This window comes from Stegodyphus dumicola, chromosome 10, assembly GCF_044657685.1.
Source record: "Stegodyphus dumicola isolate Sdum_Otavi_A_Nest chromosome 10, ASM4465768v1".
Taxonomy (NCBI): Eukaryota; Metazoa; Arthropoda; class Arachnida; order Araneae; family Eresidae; genus Stegodyphus; species Stegodyphus dumicola.
This window is the reverse complement of record NC_140777.1, coordinates 18455391-18475544: the sequence shown is the minus strand read 5'-3', so window position 1 is coordinate 18475544 and position 20154 is coordinate 18455391. Positions and strand designations below refer to the sequence as shown.

General features: G+C 33.1%; 1 protein-coding gene across 5 annotated transcripts in view; it reads left to right on the top strand.

The window, feature by feature from the left end:
- The window catches only part of LOC118181685 (uncharacterized), a 293765-nt gene that overhangs the window by 246622 nt on the left and 26989 nt on the right, over positions 1 to 20154 (top strand). For all 5 annotated transcript variants that reach the window (XR_015043302.1, XR_015043300.1, XR_015043301.1 and 2 more), the window contains one exon: positions 977 to 1086. Coding sequence is in view for 2 of the 5 variants with exons in the window: in XM_085824691.1 (XP_085680817.1) it covers positions 977 to 1086 (110 nt within the window). In the remaining 3 variants the exon portion in view is untranslated. The remainder of the gene's footprint in view (positions 1 to 976; positions 1087 to 20154) is intronic.

Here is a 20154-nt window from a genome sequence, read left to right as displayed (position 1 = left end):
TACTGAAGCCATAGATACATAGGGCTATATGAGTCAAAGTCCTCTATTAGTTTATCTTTTTTATGGATAGGTATAACCATAGTCTTGGACCAATCAGATGGAATATTAATGTTCCTATTCCAAAATGTATTGGCCTACCAGCGGCCGAGCAGTAAAGTCGCTGAACACTGGTAGTTCGGTCCGAGGTTCGAATCCCGCGAACGGGCTGGCTGCATGGTTGTTTTCGTGGTTTTCCCCATGTGTAACGTGTATACGAGCCAGTTTCCCTTAGAAAGTCCTCCTCGAAGGCACCCCTTCCCTTAGGCAGATAGCCCTCAAGGCTTTGCCATAATTAAATAACTTAACCTATCCAAAATGTATTGTAGATTGACAAAAGAGTATTTTGGGCCATAAGTCTCGGGTGTTTTAAAAACTCTGGAACTATATTGTGTGGACTCGATTGCCTCTTCACCTTTAAGTGTTTTATAAACCCTTTTAATTTCTCTATTGAGAAGATATCATTAAAGATAAACTTTTGGGCTGGCCATTTTCATTGCGTATGGTATGTTGGTATATTTATTCAGGAAGTGTTTGTTAAATTTCTCTGCTATGTCTCTATAATCTGTTGCACAATGTCTCCAACTAACATAATTAACGTATATTCCATTTTGCAACTATATATGCAACTAAGAATACATTATATAATTTCTGAATTTTCAGGTATACAGAAATGTACAGGGTTCTCCTGTTTGTCTAAATGTATATTAATGTAGTATCCTCTAAAATGCATCGCTCTACCACCTGTGCCATCTCTTTTGATAATCTGTGTTGATAAAGCATTGAACATTAAGAGCCCTTTTGGGCGACCCATTAAAATCTGAACCCTTTCAGATTTTTAATTTTTTATTATTTATTAACTTACTATTTTAATTTTTAACAGTATTAAAGAACTCAATATCTGCAGCGTATAATTTAATATTTTTTTCTTTTTGTCTAGTGGTTCTAAATCTATCGGTATTACCTTCGGAATTTCAACTAGAATACAGGTGAAGTCTCTGTGGAACTACGTGCTCGCACAAGGAACTTGCCTCAGAATTCAGACAAGAGGTATGTACTTTTTTTAAAATATGGTGATTTTCGCCCTTTTTCATATGCATGTTTTAACTTGTTCTATTCTGTGGATCTGTTCATTAGTTAAAGAAAGGAAATTCACATATTCTCGGAGTAAGGTTTTCAAATACTTAATAAAATTAACAGAAAACCAGTTCCGTTCCTCCTCAAAATGCTCTTTCGTAAGTTTTGCTCTTGATGGAAAATTACTGAGAATTTTTAACCCTTTGTCTCCCTTTTAAAAGCTAGTCAGTAAAATTTTTTATTGTTTTCACATGATTATAGAAAATATGGGGATCACACTAAAACACCACTAGCACTATATATCTCGATTTATTTTTGATAGTATTATAAAAATGGTTCTTATTATCGTCAGTCAGAGTCCATGATTGCAAACTGTGCCTTTCCATTTTACCATTGCATGTGCGACAGAGTTGAGCTTTTGTTCTGCATAAACCACGTCATAAAGATGTATCGTATATTGCGATATGCCCTGCTTCTGATTGGCGAATCTCAGATGGGATAAAACGTCTGCCTGTTTTGGCACAAATGTTCATGTCATCACTTTTTCGTTCATGTTTTTCACGCTTTCGCAGTGCTATTCGTTCTCTCGCTGTAGAAATTCGAAAATCTTTCAGTCGTAAGAAAGATTTCTTCACTGCTCAAATAGAAAAAAATGTTTCTTCGCTGCTCAAATAGAACAAAAACGTCCGAAATCTTAACTGTCATATCACAATATGCTAAATCTATTTAAACGTTGAGAAAACCAACTTACCAGCCATTATCCAATACTTAGATAAAGAATATGAGTCCTGTTGGGCTGAGTGTGTGCAGAAACTCCACAGGATTATGAACAGTATCTTCTACTTCTATTGACCACATCTATAGACTCGTACTTCATCTGTTCAGTTGTTAGTTTCAGGTGATATTGAAATTTTATTGCACAAAATACACAGAGAGCGAAGTTATGTCACTCTGTAAGTGCCATCACACATGAAAATGCCGATATTGATGAAACGCTTAAATTCAATGTGAAATTTCCCTTACGATGGTTCCCGAAAGATGGCGTTCTGTGCTACCTATTTATGCAAATGATTCAGCAAGGAGAATCACCGGTTTACAATCTGTATAATTTTTAATAGTTGGTTTCAGTGTTTGGTCACCGCGAGCGAAAGGGTTAAGTGAGACTGACTGTTTATATAATTAATCAGTTTCAGCACTAAATGCTCAGTTTCAGGTTTCGCATAAAAGTTTTTTCCAACTATAATCAGAAACTTTTCTTCAGAAGGAAATCAACACTTTAAATGAAGACACAGGGAGGGGGGAAGATGCCAACACTTTAAAAATACTTAAACTTGAAAATGAGCTCCAGTTATTCATGAAGTGATCTTTATGTGGATGTAAAATCTAAAGTTGGTATCACACATCCATTTGTTTCGGACGCACAACTATTTCAAACACTTTTTCTATATGCTTTAGTCTTGAAAGAAAGCAAGATTTTTTCATTCCTATTGGAAAAAACAAAGATTGAAGGCTTTCCTTTCAGAGCCGCCAGTGCGTAGGATTACTAATGGAAGTGTGAGGATGTTATAGAACAAATAATACAAACAAAAATTTTACACACACACGTATATTTTATTTTTTATTTATAACATTCATTCATTTAAAATAACCCTACCTAAAATGGGTCGACGATATGAGAAATAAGATACACAAATTTAAGGTGTCTGCAGTTACAGTTAAATGGCCCCATTTTGAGATTAAAACAATGTTTTAAAAAATCAAATGTCTTTCATTTCGAGTAAAATACAGCAAACACAACACAAATACATTGACTGTTTGTTAGTTTTGACGCGTTGCTGTATGTTTACCCTTTGTCCCATTAAAAAAAAATCTGATGTCTACACCACATGACTTCCTTGTACGGAATATTAAATTATACGCATTTTTTCTTGCATTTTATTTAAACTTATTAGATTGAATAAAACCTACTTCGCCGACAGCGCATAAACCCCAATAGAATAAATGCATTCTTTAAAATTCACTTTGTTCACCATAGCGACACTCTGGTGCTAGGTTCACTTAACAGTATTATATTTCGTTCATATTATAACTCAGAATGCACAAAATGTATATCATTTAAAGAATTATCTAATCGTTGCCACGTGTTCTTTTCAAATACTATAATAAAGCTAGAACTATGTATAAAAGAAATTAAGCAAACAAAACAAAAAAGAAACAGTTTTCACAGACGATTGAGTATTTCTCATTTAATTAATTCAGTTCTCACTTCGCGAGAAGGCAAAAATACATAAAAACTCAAAATATCTGTATTAAAAATTACGAAGTAAATCTCAAACGCTTATTTCCCCGAAAAAATTCCAGAAAGAATTAAGCATGATTTAATTGGCAATAATAAATGAATGCATTATCTTTGTTGTTGCGAAACTAAGTTTCTCTAGATTGGCAACAAATCCACTAGTCTCCTGTTTCAAATGTAAACATCAATGGCCGCCATTAAAAACAGGCTTAGCGGCAATTAGACAACTTTAAAATTGCTGATAATTCTAAAAATACTGCACACAGATTTACTTAAGGCATAAAATCCTTAACCGGAAGATAAAAACAATATAATTCAATCATTTTTAAAGAAAAAATGTACAATTTACAAACATATAAGAGTAAAGAAACTGAGATCACCGGGCCGGGTAACAGAGTGGATATATATATAAATATATTTATATACGTTTGGTGCGGCCGATACGAGGTGCACATCTACATATTATAGCAGTCCTATATACAAAATTTCAACGTTCTGAGGCTACTCGTTTTTGAGTTATGCGAGATACGTACGTACATACGTTCGTACAGACGCCACGAAAAATTCTCTTCAGAATTAATTTTAAAGCAGTTTTATAATTTTTTTTGAAGGAAAAGAGTCTTTTATTCTGTCCTTACGTACAGATATCACACAAAAACATCGTTCAATTGCATTCGATAGCGATCAAAATGGATATTTTCGTTGAAATATGCTGCCTGAAACTTTTCGCGATTACAATACTTCCTTTTTACATCGTACAAGGAAGTAAAAATGTGTGTGTGTTTGCTAATGTGCTCTTTCAGCTATCGGATGATGTATTAATTGATTGTAACGTTTGTAATTTCAAAGATATAAGTGTTCTCGCAACCTCAAATATCGTTTTAATTTTTTTTCCCATCAGGCCATTATGAAGGAACGTTAAAAAAAAAAACTTCTACGTTAAAACATTATAAGCTTTGTTTCAACAACCAATCAGCTATCAGATCGAATCCTCTTTAAGTGGTAACCCCAAAATGATTGGCTGTTTTGAATCATGTGACAAAGCAGAAAAATTCTCTTGAAAATTTCTTGAATTGAATTCTCTTGTTCTTCCGAAAATTTGTAAATGTGTGATACGACTTTAACACACTTTTAAATAAGACTTAAGGGACACTATAAAAGTCTTATTTACTGGAGTATGATCTTTGTGGGGAATGCACACTAGTAAAACGCTTATTACTTTTATCGACAATACTCCATAAAGTGTAATGTAGTGGGTGGAAGAGGCTCGTATGGGGAGGAGAGGAAGTTCCTTAAACAAATTGACCGATTTTATTAGGAACATGAAAGCTATTGTTCTCGAGCCTCTCTTTTGTGTTGAATCACTTTTGCAGACTATCACTTTTCAAATCAAAAGCCAATTATATATATTGTCAATGATACTTACAACTTAACCTCATTTTTACAAATGTATCAGTTTTCAATTTAAAAATCGATCATATATGTATGTTGATCACCCTTCAGTTACAAAATCAGTATTATTGCAAATTTCTGTAATTATTTAAATGTTGTTAATTATGCTTATGGGACTTTTGCTCACTTTTGCGGTGCATCATTTTTTAACTAACGCATACACGTTTAGAACTTATTTTTACTAACTCTTTGCGGCACAGTGTGTCCGGTCTGGACAGACCTAAAAATTTCCTTCTGTACGCACAGAAAAATTGAATGAAAAAGATTTATAGGTTACTATAGGTTACTCTGAACCTTCTTTATTTATATGAGATGGCAGCTCATCACAAACCAGTCCATAAATTTTAGCCATGTTTAATTTTTAAGACCCTCATTTTTCAAAGAAATCTTCCAGATTTTTAGGGTATAAAAGGTGTTGTTTGAAAAGAAATTTCTATGTTATTTTTTGGCTGTATGCTAATCTCCTTATTCTATATTAGTTTCAAATTTTTACTTTGAAATCTTGTCTAAAATCAAACGGCGAACCCAAGGTGTTCCCAGACCGGGCTCACCGATCATCTAGGACAACTGAGAATTTCTGTATTCTTTGTTTCTCCGCATCTCATCGGTCATTTCATTGACAACAATGCTCGTTTCAGCAATCTTTTCGAAGCTCTATTCAATCAGGGTGCCACAGAATTAAAACGATAAGTGCTATCTTCACAAAATTTTACTTGTGTACTCCTCTAGGCCTAATTAGACTGCCTACCGTTTTTTTTTTTTTTTTTAAATCAAAACTCTGATTTTAAAAGGTAGCGTGCCAGAAAGTGTTAAGCTAACACAGTGGCGTTTATAACGCTCCAAAATATCACGTTGTTTACTGTTTTCGCTTCGGATGATAACATGTATCGCCTATAAAGCATATAACATTTATAACGTATTCTTACTTTTGTGTCGGATCACTTTTCAAATACGCATGAACTATTTTTATAAAGCTAACGTATTGACGCATATAAAGCTCCAAAATCTATACTGCTTGCTTTTCGAACGATATCGTATATCGCTTATAAGTCATAATACTCATAATTTATCCTCACTTTAATGTCGATAACTTTTTTTTGTTTCACTTTTCAAATAATGGTGAACGCTTGTAAGGTTAAAAAATATCAAAATATCGAATGTTTTGCTTTTCGAATAGTAATATATACAGCTCATAACACTTATATATAAAATGTAGCATTTATATATATGCTTATATGCAATAATATATATATGCTTATATGCAATAATATATATATGCTTATATGCAATATATAACACTTATATATAGTATTATGATTCAATAGAGATCTTGAGTTTAGAAAATCGCCTGCGTGGATACTTAAGAGCAGAGAACGGAATAAAAGAGAAGCTTTTAGACTAGGCCGCTGATTTGAATGCGTACCAAATTTATGGCATTCGAGCTAACAAGTTGAGCTACAAATGGCTGTGAGTACTGCCAGTTTTTTAAATAAAGTAATTTGTATTTATGATAAAGAAATATGCAAGAAGAAAAATGAACAAAATTACACGAAATTGTTTTGTAAAGATACGGAAAATTTTAAATACACTTCTTAGACACTTAATTATTTATAATTTCATATTCATTTCTTTCATGTGCGGGTATTGTATTAATAATTTACGGGCAATATTTTTTATATCCAGAAAACAGTTTTTAAAGTTGAGAAACATTTAACTAATTATTTACTCAATAGATGGCAGCACTATTAAAATTCTGAAGAGATTCAAATCAAGTGGAATGTAAAGGCTGAAAAACACTTTAATAAAAACCCTTTAAAAAAAAAAAAAAAAAAAAAACCACTTTCACAGAAATATTTGCAATACATATTCCTATTAAAAATTCCGTATTTCCTCGCGTATACCTTCTACCTTTTCATCGCTAGGTTCTGAAGCTTTTAAAAATGTTCGCATTATTTTTCCGTTCTTCTATTAAAATTAGTTTTTCTTCTCGATGGCTAAATTTGTTGGTAAACTGATTATTTTTATTCAGTGTATTCAATTAGTATAGGTATTTCATCCATTTTATTTTCCATTGCATTTATTATTTCAAACGCATTTTGTACAAATTATTAGTTACGCAACCCGAACGTGGCAGGTGTCGCACATTTAAGATATTTTCCAAATTGTGTAATTACCTTACTTCTATTGTTTATGTTCCAGCTAATTGTACCTTATGAACTGCTTATGTGATCAATCTTTCTAATTTGTTCGGCATTCCTATCCTTCGTACCTCCGATATCTAGTTTGGTGGTCAAGACTCATTCATCTGAGTTGCCTGTGGGATTTTACAAGATTAATTAATATCCGTTATCAATATCCGTTAGATAATGTTATGTTAATATTACTATGTATTCTTGATAGAATGTAGTTTTTATAAGGAAATAACGTTGCGATAGTTACAAGTATTTTACTCAAGACTGCTTTTATTTATTGCTCTCACGTAACCGTAGTCTTCAGAAATTAAAGGACTCACTTAATTTTAACTTCTCCCTTTTTGCATTGAAAAATTACTAGTTTAAAAAAAAGGAAAAATACTGGAAGAAAAACGATAACTCTTCAATAAAAGTAGTTTGAGACTGTTTTACAGAAGGGTAATGTCAATTTTTCATATGCTTCTGTCGTGGATAATTACCAGAGAATATTAAAATCAACAATCGTATTTAACCAAAGACGTTATTTAAAACAATTTTTTTGGTATTTAGAGTAAGGAAAAAGAGAGATTAGTTTCTATCGAAATATAAATGACAGATTTCGAATTTTTAGAAAGTACTTCCACTGAATTCTTAATATAATATGGTAAAATTTATTATTATTATCATTAAAGCTATGGTGAGATTAGGCACCGCTTAATATGATCGCGTTAGTCCACGTCTATTTGGATAACATTAACCGAATGGTAACATTAAAGGTATGAGAACAAAATATGCTTCAAAACAGCAATGGATTCATTTAATATAAATATAGGTAAATTAATACTTCATTTTAATTAGGAATATGCAAATATTCATTTGCGAGCTGCTCATAATGTTATTTATGTAAGTATTCATTTATGAACGAATTTGGAAAATATGTGACTGATGTTGTACCCCGAATCTTAATACTCGGAGATCATTGCTCACTAGAAGAGAATATAGTAATGCACAATTCAAAATTAATCAAAAAAGCAACTTAAGTTTGGTTTAGATGTATATATACTCTCATACTCGGCTCAGTGATCTCAGTTTCTTTATTTTATATGTTTGTAATTTGTGCATTTTTTTGCTTTAAAAATGATTGAATTATGTCGTTGTAATTTTCCGGCTAATGTTTTTATGCTTTTAGTTAACTTCTACGCAATAGTTGTAGGTTTATCAACAATTTAAACGTTGTTTAATTGCGGCTAAGCCTAGTTTTTTTTTTAACATAGCAGCCACATTTGTTTACATTTGAAACTTAACAGAATAGTGGATTTGTTGCCAATCTAGTGAAACTAAGTTTCACAACAACAAATTAAAGTCTTCTTTTATTATTTCGAAATAAATTATGATTAATTCATTCTGAAATAGCATTTAAGTTATTAAACTATCTCATATATTGACTCAGCTTGCGTCCACAACAAATGAAGTCAGTTTCTACGCCTTCGGTGTCTTTTTGCCGAGTGAGACCAAAGGTAAACTTTCAGTTTTGTGCACCGAAAGGTTTGTCTTCTTGCCCGCTGGCCGAATTGCTGGTTTTTGCGTAGAAACTCTAATTTTAATTATGAAAATTATTATTTAAATTTTTAACTCTATTTTACTATTTGATTTTATTCTTGCGTTTCATATTCTTGCGTCTGTATATTAATAAAATTATTCCTATCACAAGGAATTTAACAAAACGCTGGATTTTCCCTCAAAGATATTCGTACAATATCACGCAATATAATGGGTATCTATACTTTAAACTATAAAAAAAGGTTAAGTATAAAGAAAGCACAGAGGAAGCTAATCCTATCAGCGAAAGCAACAACAGCTCACTAAACAACTGAGCTAAGATGTCTCTTTGGCTTTTTAAAGCTTTATAATCGGCAGCGAGAAAGTTTTGGCAATTTCTGTAACTAATCTTTGGAATATGGTAACAGGTAGTTTGGCGAGATTTGGTACGGCGATAAAGGTTACTTTAGCAATAATCTGAGAAGTACACAGTTCGAATCACAGATTATTTTGTCTCAGAGAAATGAGAGATCATGAGACATGTCATGTGACATTTTCCGGAAAATTCCGATCGTGATTTTAGCTTATAAGCACTTAGAAGCAATTTCGCTGTCCACTTATTTGTTTCGCGCTCTTTACAAGAGTAAGAAGAATTGGATTTTTGTCAATTTTCTTTCACTTTTTAAGTGGAAATAGGTCGATGTGTACATGGATAAAGTCAAGAGTGTGGGCAATGCCCTTTTTGTGCAATTCTGGTATGTTTTTTTAAGTGAAAATAGGTCGACGTGTAAATGGATACCGCGTATGTGCAATTCTTAAAAACGCGCGAAGCAGTGGGCGATTCTGCACTTTCTCCCAATTTCGCACCTAATATTCGTCATGATTAAGCACTTTTGTTCCATAAAAGTTCTAGTATAAGCGTAATTCGGTTAGCAGATTGTTAGAAAAAAATGTTGTGTAGAAAAAAAAAACATGCCTTTACGTCGTGAAAACAAAATCGCGTCCTCCCCCCGGAAAAAAAAAAAAAAAAAAAAAAATAGCAGGTTACTGTAGCAGGGTTGGTCGCCAAAAAATTGCCAAGTTACCTTAATCCGAAGATTCACCATCTCTGTTTTCTCGAGGTTTCTGGAAAGCAAAAGATTAGAAATACGATTTACTATTACAGCTAACATAATAGTCAATTACATTTATTCCGTTTAAATATAAATTACGAGATATCTATTTATTAAATGCGCGTGCTCCTGTGTCCTTTACTTTTTCGGCGTAGCTTTCTCTTAAATCTCGTCACGTGCTGCATTGCACGGGGCGGGGGGGGGATAATAAAACAATTTTAGTTACAAATTTACTAAAAATAGCTAATTAAATATAAAATCCCTAACAATATATTATAGGGCTCTAATATTTGGTGGCAACAGATTGAAAAGTGAAACGCCTTTTATAGTGAACCAACGCAGAATGCCAAAACGCAATTAATAACCCTTCTAGGCACATTGCCCCTTTGGGCTAGAAACGATTTGTGGTGTGTGTTGCTGATTACCTCTCCCGGTTTTAGGAATAATGACTGCGAAATAATATTTCAATTCCAAACTATGTCTGAACGTAAGGAAACGACTTTTAAAAGAAAATTTATTTCATTGCAGATGAAAATACAAATTTTGAGTCGTTTGTTAAAAGAAGAAAAGGCATTTCACTTTGCAAAATGTTTTAATTTAAACAAGGCACGTACTTAATAAGGCACGGAGCTAGCCGTTCTGATTCAGTCCCATAAAAGCGCTTTTGTTCATCTGTAGAACGTACCTTACCTCCCTTCGCAAGTACAATATCGGATAAAACCCAATGGTGAGACTCTTTGAGCAAATACCTCCGTAATGAGACAGTTGAATAGTAGATGGAATTCCTGGTAAATAACTTTTGGGCGCCATTTTGAGGAAGGGGAATAAAAGAATTATACAGAATGTTCGGTTTTATATTTTAGAAACCTGAAAGTGTTGAAACATTTTCATAAAATTCTGCACTGTGTATTTAGGAAAAAAAAAAAATCTGGGGTGGACGCCGCATGACTTTTTTGTATGGCCTATTATACAGTTAAAAGTCGTTAATCCGGACTCGTCGGGACTTCGGCGATTCCGGATTATCGATTTTTCCGGATTATAGATCATCAGTTTAAATCTCGTAAGATGGCATGCAGAAATTCTAAAATTAAAGATATGAAACCGTAATTTATGAAATAAAGAACAATTATGATCTAAAGGGTATCAAAATTTGCAAAAAGAAAAAGCTTAATATTTAGTTTACTTTATTAAACATTTCTTTCAATGTAAGTTGTTTAAGCTTTGCTTCGTTTCATGTGATAATACTTTCTCTTTAATTCTATTAAACAGACATAATTTCTTGTTCAGTTACAAAGTCCTATAATTGCTATGTCGAGAACACCGACTAATTTGTCAATCGAAATTTTTTCGTTTTCAATAACCTCTGTCACTTTCTTCGCTATCGAAAGCGAATTATAATGACGAGGAACTTGTTTTAAATCATATCAAAGACGGAGCATATCGAGATGAAATATTACATTTGGTAAGGAATTATAAGCCAAATAAAATAAAAACATCTGCGCTGAAGATAAGGATAGTGCTGACAGATCAACTTCCAATTCATTACGCGCCCGCCGCGGCGATCCCCCCGCCGAGCAGCGTGAAATTGATAAACAGATTTCGGATTTCAAAACATACTTTCGCTTTAGATCCTTTTCATATTAACAAATATATATCGGAAATTCTATTTGATATAATCGAAAGTTTAAGCTTACTTTTATAAAATTGCTCTTACAGTCTGCAAAAAATAATAAGCCGGATCCAATTCGAAAATTTAGGAACAACGCAATCATCAACATTAACTGAAATAGATAATTAGATAATTTTAGCTTATACGTCCATTATACATAAAACGCGCACGCGAAAACGTATTCTGCACTTGCGCACACTCATATGCGCAGTCGTAAAAGGTCTTACGCGCACGCGTAAACGCCATGCGCATGTGTCAACGCGGCGCATGCGCAGAAAGTTTTTAGTTTTCAGGTCCGGATTATAAATCATTCCGAATTATGGGTGTCCGAATTAACGACTTTTGACTGTATACACTTTTTTCCGCTCTTTATTTAAACTTAAATTCTTGAATTATTCTGACTTGATTAACAGATCTCTTAAGGCAAGTTGAAAATGACATAAAAAGTTGCAAATTTTGAAATTAATATACCGGTCAATTTTTTTCCGACGGGAGTCAAGCCAATAACCGCAGTTTATCACAGGATAGAGATACAATTTTAATATCTTGCGGTCAGAGTGAAACAAACTGACCTAAGTTGCTTTTATTTGGCATTTCCTATTACTAAGAATAAAAATTTGTTATTGATCAAATATTTTTTAAAGCTTTTCTTCCATTCTTTTATTATCGAATTAAAAGAAGACAATTTTTTTTTTTTTTTTTTAAAACGCGATTTTTTTTTTTTTTTTTTTTTTTTTTTTTACTTCAGTTAAAAGCAAAGAAAGAAACCTAGATCATTTATAGGAGAAGTCATTTTTCCGATGTTTTAGAATCTTTTCATTTAATAAAAGACGAAATGTATTTTTCTTTTTCTGTTTTGTTGTGTACTTGGTTATAACAGCCGTTCCCATGCGACTGAAAAAAACTTGAAAACAGTTCTATCCTACAGCAACTCATTTTCAAGCGGATACATAAAAAGTAAAAGTTCTTTTATAAAACAGCGTACTTTATTCCTAATATAATTCATTTCCTGTTCATTCAATCGGTAATTTTCCTCGTCATTCATTCAACGCTAAATCTTCTTGCTCATCCATGAGCTTCAGAGAAAGGATATTCATTGCACTTCTCTTTTACTTTGTGGTGCTGCCATCTAGTGGTAGAGAGTATAACTAAACCCAAAATTCCGCGCCTTTTTAAGAAATGATCATGACGTATTAAGAACAAAATTCTAGAAATAGAAATTGTTCATAATATATTTAATATTTTCTTTAAAGAATTAATTTTATTTCATTTTTTCATTTATTACGTGGATATTTATTACAATTTTAAATTTCATCAAAATTTTCTGAGAAATCCTTTTTTTTTTTTTTTTTAAATTTAAAAGGAAAATTTGACGTGCATTCTTTTAAAAAAGTGTATCTTGGATAATTTTAGTAACTTCGAAGCATGTATCATCTTCCATATTCTTGTATAATTCATTAATTGATTCAATTCAGACCTTTTCGCCGAAATTTTTATTATTTGCAGCTTTCCTGCAATAAATTTTAGCAGAAAATCTAATTTCTCATAACTTATTCTTAAAATAATAATACCTGATAAAGTATATCTTTACAATATTTAAATTTCCCATATAAACTTTATATTGGTAAAATAGTAATGTAAATTTAAATAAACTTACGTTTTTCACTAGAAAATGATATTTTTTGGTTTCAGTTAAAAATGATGAATTTAATTTTTAACAAAAAAAAAAAAAAAAAAAAAATCTAATTTTTAATTTATCTACTTTCTAAAATACGTTTGATTTGCGAAACGATTATTCCAGTGTTTAAAAACGTGATAAGTTGAATGAACTTTCAAAATATAATAATATTATATATACCCTATTATTATTATATTATATCTACAATTACACTATAATAATATAATAATTAACATTCGTCTTGTGTTCTTAATATAATAATTAATAATTTTGTTCTTTTTAATGGCTTTCTTTTCTGTTTTTATGAGTATAAAAGTTACATAAGGAATCTGGGAAAGAATGTTTTCGGTATATGATGAATGCGAAATACCATATGAGGTACAATTTTGCCAATCACATACAAAATCTTCTACTCTTATCACCTATCGTGCCTCTAATTAAAATTAAGAAGATTTACTTTTACTAATTCAGAAGTCAAACAACAAAAATCAGCGTTATACCTACAAAATTTTCACAGGACTAGTTTCGATGGTTTTACCGAACCATGATCTTCAGCTGCAAAACCGCACGTCTTACTTACACGTCTCAGATTTAAAAAGAAAATCTTCTTCTACGTGGGAGCATGTCGTCGTTCGGCAAAACGTATTTAGGTTTTCTTTCAAACTTATTCTGGTATTAATTAACGAATTTATAAGATTATCCTCTTTTCTGCATGCGGTTTTGCAAATGAAGATGATGGTTCGGTAAAACCATCGAAACTAGTCCTGTGAAAATTTTGTAGGTATAACGCTGATTTTTGTTGTTTGACTTCTGAATTAGTATTTATTCGGCGTGTTATTGTGTCTTGATTTACTTTTAGTTAAAAATTTTCTACTTCTTTTAATATAGCTTGCTATTCTTTGACAGTCACATTTCGATGAAGGTTATTTGTCTTTTCAATTTTTTCAACAACAGTACGTTACGTTACTCTACCGCATAAAATTTCTTTGTTTATCGGTGTAACTGAGTTAAAAACGATGCATACGGTTTTTAGTGTATTTTCCCGTCCGTTTAGCAGAGCTCGAATCCTAGCGACAGCAACAGTAATTTTAGTTCCAAAAAAATCCTCTCCCCGTTTGTTTTTCTGCAATTTAGCTGTGAAATGTTTTGTACGGTTAAACCTCTACTTAACATATAAAAGAAATTCCTCTAAACGCAAAATGTTAATGTTTCGAATTTAATCAACCGATTAGAAAAAAATGTGTTATCACGTCTCAGATTTAAAAAGAAAATCTTCTTCTACGTGGGAGCATGTCGTCGTTCGGCAAAGCGTATTTAGGTTTTCTTTCAAATTTATTCTGGTATTAATTAACGAATTTATAAGATTATCCTCTTTTCTGCATGCCTTTGTGGTGTAACGGTAGCACACTCGGTCAATGTACTTATTTTTTTTTTTTTTTTTAACTGAAATAAAGTCGCCAAATTAAAGGTAAATTGCTAAATAAGGTCAAAATAAATTTTAAATAAAGTCGCCAAATTAAATAATAAATAATAATAAATAAAGTCGCCAAATTAAAGGTAAATTGCTAAATAAGGTCAAAATAAATTTTAAATAAAGTCGCCAAATTAAAGGTAAATTGCTAAATAAGGTCAAAATAAATTTTAAAAATTGCCAAGTATCCAAGAAATGTCATCAAATAAGGGCTTATGTCGCCAAACAAAGGCTGGTTTTGATTTAAGTCACCCACTTAAAATTAGGCAAAAAGCAGTATTAATCTAACTTTAAATACTAAATTAATACTAAATTACTCTATTCAGCTTTTCAGACGAAAATATGATCTCTTCTTTTTGCTCTCTCTATCAAGTTCTCTTGTTACAGGAATCACTTCATGCCCACTGTGGACTCATCTCAGGGCAAATATCTATAAAATACAAATTGTGTGAATTAAAATATTTATAGAAATAGCCAACTTTCCTTGGTTTATAAGGAACAGCACGTTACCTGTCGATTGAAACCCTCAGAATTCACAAAATTTCGGGAAATTTTTGTTATATTATGTATTATTATAATTTCAGTTCAAAGTGGCCCACCAACGGCCGAGCAGTAAAGTCGATGAACACTGGTAGTTCGGTCAGGAGTTTGCATCCTCCGAACGGGTTGTCTGCATGGGCATTTTTATGATTTTCCCCATGCGTAGCGTCGATACGACCCAGTTTCTCTATGAAAGCCCTCCCCGAAAGCAGACCTTCCCTTAGGCAGACAGTGTCGGCTGCTCTGCCGTAATCAAATGAACCAAACCATACCTTCAGTTCAAAATCATGAACTACGACCCCAAGAAAAGAACGTGTTCAGAGCTTAATAAAATTCTTTTGTAATAAAAGTTACTTTCCATTTAAAAAAAAATTCAAGGACATCCCATATCAAATTATTACACCTGACTCTTCTTACCTGATACTTCCAGAACTTTAAAATACCATATTTGGATATGCAAAAATCCTAAAATAGCAAACTTAGCGATTTACTGCTAGTTTAACTTTGATCTGGTAAATAACAAACAACGTTATTCTCTTCCACAAAGTTAGTTGGCAATAAAATCAATAATATATCTCAAATGAATAAAATTTTGGACTTAAATTTGTAATAATGTTGTAGTGTAAGTAAACTTGAGATATAAATTAATAAAAAGTTTAACATTATTTGGTCGGAAATCAGAATAAGCGGGTAGTTGGAATTCGGTGTATATGGTTGTTTAAATAATCGGAATTGCATTATACAGTGTCTCACAAAAGTGATGGGACACTTGTGCTTTACAAAAGGAAACTGTAGTAAAATAAATTAAAAAAAACATGTAAAATTTTTTGTGGGTGTGTTTCATACTTAAATTTAGTAACAATTATTACATAACATACATTTTCTCAAAATATTAAAATATTAATTTAATAAAAATACAATTGTTTAGAACGGAGCAAAAAAAAGGCTCACATAAGTGATGGGACACTTACTTTTCCATCAAATATTTATCCAAAAATTTTACTTTTTAAAAGGTTTTAATATTTTGTTGGATTTCCTTTTACTTTTAAAACACGATTTAATCTTCTTGGGATGGATTCGACTAGTTTTTTTATGATTTCTGGAGTGATTTGACCCCATTCGTCTTGAAGCACCGATTTTAATTGTTGTTTTGAAGAAATGGTGTGTTTGCGAATTCTTGATTCCAATTTTTGCCAAATATTCTGTATGGGATTTAAGTCTGGAGATTGTGGTGGTGTTTTTATTATTTCAGGACAGTTATACAGCAGCCAGAGTCTAACGTTCAAAGCAATGTGCTTGTGGTCATTGTCCTGGTAGAATTTAAAATCGTTATGAACGTTCAATTTTCGCGCTGAAGATTTCAAATTTTGATTTAAAATGTCAATATACTTGTACTGATCCATTATACTGTCAATGAAAACAAGAGTACGAACTCCAGCGGACGACATACATCCCCATACAATAACTCCTCCTCCACCATGTTTTACTATTTGCACCAAGTTCTGTTTTCGAAATTCTTCCCTGGGTTTTCTCCACACCAAGATTCTACCTTCAGAACCAAATATATTAAATTTACTCTCATCGGCACATAAAACTTCATTCCAGTAATCAGAATTCTTATTTATGTTGGATTTTGCAAAAACCAGTCTGAGTTTTCTATTCTTTTCACTTACGAAGAATTTTTTCCTGGCTGCTCTACCGTGATATCCAGCAGATCGAATTACTCTTCTAATAGTCTCAGGTTTAACAATTACTCCATATAATGCTTGTAAATCAGCAGTAACTTTAGGAGCACTCATTCTTGGATTTTTTTTTTAATGTTTCGAACGATAATTCGCTTTATTGATAGCTTTGATGGTCGGCCAGGTCTTCTTTTATCCTGAATCATATGATTCTTTTTATATCGTTTAATGATATTGTAAACTGTTGAATGACTCAAGTTAACTGTTTCAGGAGTTTCTCTAATAGATTTTCCAAGTTCAATATGCAAATTAATAACTAATATTCGAATTTCAGGCAAAGTTTCTTTTCGTTTAGCATTCATGGCTGCACAGAGCTAAAAAACACAATTCCAAAACAAACTGTAGAGAAATACTGCAGACGATTTTATTAATTATTGCCAATTGCTTTTGAGTAAAAATAAAAACCCAAAAAAATATTTTTATTGTAGTACGTAGTAGTATTTAATGGCGTCCCATCACTTATGTGAGCCATTTTTTGCTCAGTTTTAAACAATTGTATTTTTATTAAATTAATATTTTAATACTTTGAGAAAATGTATGTTATGTAATAACTGTTACTAAATTTAAGTATGAAACACACCCACAAAAAATGTTTACACGTTTTTTTAATTTATTTTATTACAGTTTCCTTTTGTAAAGCACAAGTGTCCCATCACGTTTGTGAGACACTGTACATTAGACTGATTGAAAAAAATAAAATGGCATTTGATTTGATTTACTATATCATCGTTCTAAATTAAAGATACTCGCATATGATTAAAATTTCATATTTGATATAAGATATCTAACAGCAAATTTTACACTTTATCAGATAATTTAACCGCTTAATTTTGTTTGATCGATCAAGAAAATTTGACTGCTGTTTGGCGAAAAGCGCAAGCAGACGATTGATTAACAAATCCATTCTTTGCATTTATTTTTCGCTATTGTTCGAATTCTACTGAACTGTTAATAGCGTTTTATTATTATTATTTTTTTCTTTGTGACAGATTTTGTATACACACTATATGTAAATATTAGCTATAAACTTCCGGTTTCTATTGGAAATCTGAAATAAATACGTCTGGATAGAATTTCGATATTCATTCATGAAAAAAATTGGAATTATGCCAATGCAGTCACAACAAGCGGTATCTAAAGAACGTCAAGAAAGCCGCCGTAAGTACATTTCAAATACTTTTGTAGTTTACAAGTAGATGACATAGTCTATATTGTTTAATATTTATTCTAAAATAAAAGTAAATTCCGTACATGTAATATGTATTCTGATTTCTAGATAATTCATTAATCAATTCTTTGGAATTGCTTAGTAATTCCACCTACATTACCCATTTGTTTTCGGGCACTTGCGTTTTTTAGAGTTGTTTTCATAGATATTATACCAAATCTGAAAACACTGATTCCAAAATTTTTCTCTAATATATAGTGGATCACATTTAAATTGTGTACATACGTATTTTTGAAATTTATTTAGTATATGGATCTTTTATTAAATATTGAAACGTAGACTCCAAATTTGTTTTTCTAATGCAGTATTCTTTTTTTTTTATTTTAAGCCTTGCTTGTTACTTTACAAGGTATTTCTTCCGCCTTCTTAGCGAGCCTCCGTGGTGTAGTGGTCTGCACGCTCTGCGCGTAATTGAGAGGTCCGCGGTTCGATTCCCGGCGAAGGGCGTTTCTCATTTTTCATCTTTCCTGCTTCCAAAAAATACCTAATGTCTCTACAACTTGTTGGAATAATTTGACAGATGAAGGTTCTTGTCATATTTTGTTTTTAACTGAAATATTTTGTACGAGTTATCGTTTGAATTTGGGCATTTGTTTCTACACAGCTGTGCAAAAATTAAGGACGAAGTCGTAAAATTAGCATATCAGCTGAACGAAGAGGCAGAGCGGACAGAAAGACCAATCAGGTGATTAAGTAAGGTGATGTACGGTAGCACATGCGCAGATATGCAGGTAGACGTAATGGGGGAGTGTCTGAGTAGTATAAAGCATGTTGTCGGTGTAAGATCAGTATTTCTGGCAAAGAGATTGCACGCCGTATAGCAGTTAAAATCACACCGAGTTGCTGCCTCAGCGAGAAATGGCGAATAATCAATCTGTTAGACGACATCTGGATGCTTTTACCCGAGGTCGAATCATTGGGAAGTTGGAGGAAGGCCGCAGTGTGACAAGTGTGGCTGCAGAGTTCGGAATTGCTCACAGCATCGTTTCACGACTTTGGAGACAACTTCAACCTACAGGAACAGCTATCCGGGGGTTTAGTAGTGGTCATCCACGAGGAACCACACCCGCAGATGACCAGTATATTGCCTTACAGGCCAGAAGAAACAGGCGGCAGACAGCGGGAGAAATCGCTAGACACACGACACAGGCGACTGGACGACCGATATCGCGTTTTACCGTGGCCAGAAGACTGCACGGTGGTGGTCTGTTTGCACGACGCCCTGTACGGTGTGTACCTCTAACGCCTGCCCATCGGAGAAGGCGTTCTCTGTGGTGCCGGGAACACCGGAATTGGAGAGACAATGAATGGGGACGAGTACTCTTTACAGATGAGAGCAGGTTCAGTCTGACTAGCGATTCTCATCGCATACTCATCTGGAGAGAGCGGGGAAGCCGCAATCATCCCTCGAACATCATTGAAAGGGACAGGTATGGAGGTGGCGGTGTTCTCGTTTGGGGAGGCATCATGCTTGGTAGACGTACAGACCTTCACATTTTCGACGCAGGTTCAGTCAACGGGACCCGTTATTGTAACGAGATTCTTCTTCCATATGTGCGTCTTTTTAGAGACGCTATGGGTCCGCAGTTTCTTTTCGTGGACGACAATGCATTATGTCATCGCACAGTAGCTGCCGAACAGCTCTTAGAGAGTGAGGATATTGAACGTATGGATTGGCCGGCACGATCTCCGGATCTCAATCCCATCAAGCATGTATGGGATTTTCTTGGCAGACGCTTGGCAGCTCGTACCTTACCACCAGTAACGATTCCGGAGCTTCGGTTGGCGCTGCAAGACGAATGGGCAGCAATGCCTCAACAACTCATTGACACCCTCATTCTCAGCATGGGCAGACGCTGTGAAACCTGCCTAGCAGTCAGGGGAGATCATATCCCCTATTAAAGACCGGATGTTTCTTGCTGGACACCCATCACATAGATGTTTCGGCCTTCAGTCGCATTGCGCTCCATGCTACTTTTTCAATAAAGCTTCTTTTTATCCCTCTGATTTCTCTTTTAGTAAGTGTTGCTTACATTACTCATGTCCTTACGTATTGGGGATCTTACGGCATTAAATGTGTTGATTTGGAAAGCTTTTGTACAAAGTTATATTGAAAAAACCGTCTCGTCCTTAATTTTTGCAC